This window comes from Cynara cardunculus (assembly GCF_001531365.2).
Source record: "Cynara cardunculus var. scolymus isolate 2C chromosome LG 8, CcrdV1, whole genome shotgun sequence".
NCBI lineage: Eukaryota > Viridiplantae > Streptophyta > Magnoliopsida > Asterales > Asteraceae > Cynara > Cynara cardunculus.
This window is the reverse complement of record NC_037535.1, coordinates 15,322,286-15,329,155: the sequence shown is the minus strand read 5'-3', so window position 1 is coordinate 15,329,155 and position 6,870 is coordinate 15,322,286. Positions and strand designations below refer to the sequence as shown.

At 35.9% G+C, this 6,870-nt stretch overlaps 1 protein-coding gene across 1 annotated transcript; it reads left to right on the top strand.

Moving 5' to 3' along the window:
* The first annotated feature begins 2,948 nt into the window (after positions 1-2,948).
* Positions 2,949-4,725, top strand: LOC112516223 (zinc finger MYM-type protein 1-like). The gene is made up of 3 exons (XM_025123242.1): positions 2,949-3,165; positions 3,306-3,947; positions 4,310-4,725. Exons 1-3 carry the CDS (start codon positions 2,949-2,951, stop codon positions 4,723-4,725), a joined length of 1,275 nt encoding a protein of 424 aa, XP_024979010.1.
* The last annotated feature ends 2,145 nt before the right edge of the window (positions 4,726-6,870 follow it).

The following is a 6,870-nucleotide window of genomic DNA, read 5'->3' as shown; positions in this document are numbered from 1 at the left end:
ATCTATTAATCTTGTTAGACTTCTTGGGAAGGGATGCTGTGATAATGGATTTACCTTTGTCTTTGCACCCAGAACTCGAAGGAGTTCCTTCAAGATGACTCTCAGTAAAAGAAGAGGACTGAGAGGAAGAAGTGTTGGGAATAGAAGAGACGAAGGTACCAAACTTGAGCATGGTTCTGTCTTTAACACATTCTTCTTGATCATAGGAAAATCCTAGACCAGTCTTTATCTTGGCGGGGATCTGAGTGTTAATGATCTTAGAGGCCTTGATGGAAGCTTTGCACCACCCTTCAATGGTAGCTTTCTCGGCCTTGAGTTCAGTGATTGCTCGCTCACGCTCAACGATAGTCTTGTCACGTTCAACAGTGATGGCTTGGTTTACAGTGACCTGATATTTAAGATTTTCCTCAACAGAGGTCAGTTCTTTGATCTTCGAATGGCAAATCTTCAATTGCTCTTGAAAATCAATGTTAAGCATCTCAACTTTCGATTTGCCATTGAGGGCATTGTAAAGGTCAACCGTCAGCGTATCTAGTGCAGAAAGACTAGAAGAAGAAGAGGGTTCATTCAGGAAACATACCTGAGTAGAAGAAGAAGATGGCTCAGAGGAAGTAGACGCTTCAGAAGATCCTTCATCAACATCTATGGCCATCAAGTAGACATAGGCTTTATCCTCTTCATCAGTAGATGATTCATCAGATGATTCAGCCCAGTCATGCTATTCAGCAATAAGGCCTTTAGCCTTTCGCTGGTTGTTCTTCATCTTCTTGTACTTCTCCTTCAGTTTTAAGTACTTTTCTTATTTGATCCTGAAGGAGGAAGGAGCTTTAGAAGATGGCATCACAGTCTTCTTTGATCTGGTGACAGTTGTAGCAGACAGCTGAAGCCTTGTCTATTCTTTCAGACTTTGGCTTCTCCCTGAGGGATAGCTGAGGAGATCTGCGAAAGTTGCTCTTACTGGCGAACCTCCTAAATGACTTAGTCAGGAGTGCCAGGGACTCATCAAAATATGTTAAATCAGATTCTGGAACATCCTCAGAAGAATCTATCTTCGTGATGACCACAGGAGGAAGAGAAGAAACAAAAGGGGTAGAGAAAGTTTCAACTGAAGAAGCTTCAGAGATCAAAGCTAAAGGAGARCTTTTMATTTCCYTGGATTCTTTTACAAGATTCYTTTTYAGTTGACRAGATTGCTCATGGTTAAGCAGAATCCCGTATAAAGTAGAAAGAGAAAGAGTGGACATGTCATTTGACATCTTGAGACACATGGAAAAGGTGTCCCAAGACTCAGGAAGGCATTCTAGAAACTTAGTCAAAGTTTCAGAATTAGAATATTCCCTGCCGACAGCCCTAAGATCAATAAGAAGACAGTTAAATCTCTAATGTACTTCAGACAGCGTCTCCAACTTTCCACAGAGAAAGCTTTCATACTGTCTTACTAGATTGATCTTTCTAGTCTCCTGAACCTGAGTGGTTCCTTCATATTGGACACAGAGTGTATCCCACATGGATTTAGAGGTTTTGAGTTTCATTACTAAGTGATAAATCTCATCGGGAAGAGACATAGCTATTATAGATCGAGCACGCGTGTCTATAGTTATCTTCTTCTTGTCCTCATCGCTCTACTGATGTGGAAGCTTTGGAATCTGCCGTTCAGGAATCGCGGCAGTCGTAGCTGTTACTGGAACAGTTGGAGCAATAGCAAATGGAATATATGGTCCATTTTCTATGTAATGTGGAATTTTAGGATCCACACCTTCCAGAAAGAGGGACATCCGGTTCTTCTAGAGACTAAAGTTGTCACAGACAAACCGGGGAGGTTTAGCAAGAGAGCCATTATCTTGTGTGTGTGTTTGCAATTTGTAAAGCCATTTGTAAGCGGAAAGTTATCTAAGAAAGGAGATAAGCTAATACAAAAAACAGCTAACACAAGAAAAGAAAGAAAACACTGCTCTGATACCACTTGTTGCTCCCGTGAGGGTCTACAAGAAGAGAAACAGCTTGTAGAAAGGGGAGATGAATACAAACACAATATTTTCAAATTGTAAATATATATTGATAGAGAAGATCAATACAGATTTTACAAGATTGTTTGCGGAAAGATAAGGTAATAAAAACCTATCTAAACAATCTTTCGTTACACACAAAACCTTAACAAATTACAAGAAATGTAATTGTTGTAAAGAAGATCATTCACTTAAGCTAGAAAATGCTTGAAGTAAGAATTAGGGTTAGAGAGTGAGTTGCGCGCACTCTGCATGGAGAAGAAACACTTCTATTTATACTCAGTGCATTAAATGCTCATTTAATGCAATATGGTAGGGTTAGAGTGCGTGTCAAGCCTTAAGAGGAAGGCTTGTCCTTTGCTATAGTGAATAGTAAAAAAACACTATTTATGAGCAGACATTCTTACCTAAAGTTGGTGGACAAAGAGTCGACTAGTCGGCTCCGTACCGTACTAACTTTTGTAAAGGTATGGTTTTTGTCCTTTGTGTGCATAAGGACAAGACAACAACAATCGTGCTAAGCAAGCTTCCTTTGATCCCTGAATGTTGGAATGACCTGAAGGTCTCATCATYATTCGCTGAAGCTTGAGCAGTATTCACACATTTATAGACAGACTTGTAATAACTGAGTACCGCTTCAGATCACGTACTCGCTAATCCCTAATCTTCAGTTTCAGTCTTCGACGTTTGTTGAAGGTTCTTTGGTGTGAGTGTTGTCTTCTTAAAGTATTGCTCTCTCTGATAGATTTGTAAAGCAAGTTCTTCAGCGATCACTGAACATACTCAGTGAAGATCGCTGGAACTGAAAATACAGAAACATAAATACAACGTATAAGTGGAAAGGGATTATTATCAAATCACTGAGAGAGAGGATCAATAGGTCTTCATGTTGGCGACATTAATAGTTTTCACAATAGAGCACTTAAGAAAGATGAGGATCTAATGAGCCAAGGTCGATCTATTGCCGTTGCCTTTCATAAGCAAACTGAGAAGGAGAAGAATGAGCACCGAATACTATTAAATGCTTCAATTAAGGCTTGTAGATTCTTGTTGAAGAATGCATTGCCCTTTCGCGGTCACGATGAATATGAAATGTCTATTTCTAAAGGCATGTTCTTAGAAATATTAGCCTTAATTGGTGATTGCAAGGAGGATGTAGGTATAGTTATATTAAAAAATGCTCCAAAGAATAATCAAATGGTGTCTCCAAGTATTCAAAAAGATATTGCTGCTTGTTTGCAAATCAAATACTCAACTTCATTCGTAAAGAAGTTGGTGATGATGTGTTCTCATTGCTAGTTGATGAGTCTAGTGACGTTTCTAAGAAGAAACAAATGGCGGTGGTTTTACGATATGTTGATGCACGTGGTATTGTTAARGAGAGATTTTTTGGTATTGTTCATGTGACGGGGACATCTTCTTCAATTCTTAAATCTGCCATTGATACTTTATTTGCTGAAAATGGATTGAGTTTGAAACAGGTAAGAGGGCAAGGTTATGACAGAGCAAGCAATATGCACGGTGAGTTCAATGGATTAAAGGCCTTGATCTTGAATGAAAATAGCTCGACATATTATATCCATTGTTTTGCTCACCAACTTCAATTAATCGTTGTAGCGGTAGCAAATAAGTATGACGGAGTTGAGAACTTTTTTAATATGTTAGGAATGGTGATCAATGTGGTGAATGCTTCTTGTAAGCGTAAAGTCATGCTTCGACAAAGTTACAAAGATAGAGTGCAAGAAGCAATTGGTAAGTGTGAAATTGATACTGGAACAGGGAAATACCAAGAGCTTTCTCTTATACGAGCCGGAGATACACGGTGGGGTTCTCATTACAAAACCATTTTGAGATTGATTGCTTTGTTTCCAAATGTTGTTGAAGTGCTCCAGTATGTTGAAGAGGACGGGGATAATGGCTTTAGTCGCACTCAAGCAACTGGTATTTTAGCATATTTGAAGACATTTGATTTCGTGATTTATTTGCATTTGATGTTTCATATTTTATTGATAAGAGGAACCAAACAACTATTGCAATAATTTAGAGAAACTAGTTTTGATCCACTTTTGAAGAAAATGTATTCTTTTTGTGAAGCAAATGGTATTAAAGCTTTGGATATGGAAGACCGTTATTCAAAAAATGGAAGACAAAGGACCAACATCACCAATTGTCATTATTACAAGTTTGATATTTTCAACACTGTTGTGGACAGGCAAATTCAAGAGTTTGGGAATCGATTTAGTTGATTAAAAATATAGCAGCTTTAAGTCCATGCGATTCATTTTCGCAGTTCAATGTATTAGATTTATTGAAGTTGAGTGAGTTGTATTCTCAAGATTTTAGTCATATGGAAAGGATCGCTCTTGAGAAACAATTTAACATGTACTATTTAATTGTGCGTCAAGATAAAAGATTTGCCAATTTGAGTGGTATTGTCGAGCTCTCTAGATTGCTAGTGGAAACAAAAAAGCATAAAACTTATCCTCTAGTATATCGGTTATTGAAGTTGGCTTTGGTGTTGCCAGTTGCTACCGCAACAGTCGAAAGATACTTTTCTGCTATGAAGATTGTGAAGTCAAATTTGCGCAACAAAATCGGTGATGAATTTTTGAATGCTGCAATGATATATACTATAGAAAAAGAAGCACTTCTCGCAGTTTCAAATGATGATGTAATTACTCAATTTCAAAAGATGAAAAGTCGTAGGGCACAGTTGTAAAAGGTAACTTTTTATCATTATTGTATGAAATTGAAGTTAATTATTATTTTATCTTATATCATGCCCCCTACAATATATTTTTCTGCGTCCGCCACTGTATGTATATGTATATGTATATATTATATGTATATATAGGGGAGCGATCAAATACAAACCGGCTATATTCATCGTCATCCGTCGATTTCATTGTTTAATTTAATAAAATTGTTTAATCTTATGAAATTATTTAATATAATACTTTTCTTGATGACGTTGTTTCATATATAGTTATTTCTATATTTTAATGAAATTGTTTCATGTATTTATCTAAAATTAATATAATGAAGATGATAATATCTATAATTAACACTCTCCACAATAAAAAATGACTAATCAACCTCTCATAATTACAAAAAAATGAAAAAGTTATGATTGGTTGAATGAGGTTTGCATGGTTTGTACGAATAACGTGGTTTCCAAAGTAAACCTCTCCTATATATATATATATATATATCTGTGTGTGTGTGTGTGTATGTGTGTGTGTGTTTTGTAGTGTATGTATATATATATATATGTATGTATATATGTTCAAAATAAACACCACAAAATTTTTGTAAACATGAGAATAAATCTTGACCATTGATCAAAATTTTAGGAAATAAATCAATTAGGGGCGAAAATGGAAGTTATGATTTACACCTACCATATTTGATTTTTTATTTTCTTTTTTAATTAAATTCTTTTTACCCTTTAATTGTTAAACTAAATTATTTTAAAAATAATGAATATTTTAATCAAATAAATTACATCGAAAAATCTAACATTTCATTCTTTTCAATTTGAAATCCATCTCGGTATAGTTTTTATTTTAACATTTTTGTGATAACTGTGATAACCAGATCTTGGTTATTACCCAAGGTAATTAATACGTGAATATTTGACTAAATGATTTCATGATAGCATGATAATTTGATACATGCCAGTATGAAAATTTGTGATTTAATTGGATGTAGATATATATATGTGAGAATATATATATATATATATGTATGTATATGCATATGTGTTGATGTGTGTGCATGTGGTATGCATACGTGCATGTATGCATGTGATTAAGTTATATGCATGAGGTGGAGTTGGGTTTGGAAGGCGGTTTATAGCCGACCCTTTCCATTTTGGGAAAGTATAAAGAGGCTTCACCTCTTTATTTTGAGGTTTCCTGCCATTTTTGAGAGAGTTGAGAGCTCTAAAGAGTGTTGTCCGRTTTGTTAAGAGAAGGTGATTTCAAGCTATTTTGCARGAGTTGGATTTCAAAAGGTTGATTTCAAGCATTTTGTGTTCAAAAGCTTTATAAGGTGAGTGGTTTTTAAACYTTTTTGTATTAAAATCCTACTGGTTYCAATTACATGCTTCRTATTATTCTTATTTGAAGAKAGCATGTTTATTTTTGTTCTAAGTGTTATCCGGACAAAGCTTGACCGGATAAGGGTGTAAACCGGACAAGCCTTGTACAGGGTATTGTCCGGATTGTTTTTAAAACYGGCTAAGCTTTAAGCGGTTTAGTAACCGRATTAGTATAAACCGGACAAGCCGTGAGCGGTTTGTTGTCCGGAGTTGGTTAAACCGGTTGAGTGTTGAACGATTTATCTTTAAACCGGATGAGAGTTGAACGGRCTAGTGTCCGGATTTGTTATCCGGACAAACTTGAAATTGTTCTAAGTGTTAAACCGATTAGCAAGTGTGTGGTATGATTAACCGGATTAGATATCCGGACAACAAAATGGATTTTATTCCAAGTGTTAATATGGATGAGGCATTGTTGACCGGACTTGTTATTCGGATGAGTGTTGACCGGATTTGGTTGACCGAACTTGTTATCCGGATGAGTGTTGACCGGATTTGGTTGATCGGACTTGTTATCCGGATGAGTGTTGACCGGATTTGATTGATCGGACTTGTTGATCAAATTTGAAATGATATTTTGTGGCTTGATCAAAAATTGTTATTTTATCATAAAATGAAGTTTTGATATAAATGTTTTTGATCTGAAAATGTTTCCAATGACTGCGGTCTATTTGGAACTATTTTTTATAAATGTTTTGAAGAGATAAGGGTGGCATATCAAGGAGAGGTGTCCATTTGTTATAAGGGTGGCATATCAAGGAG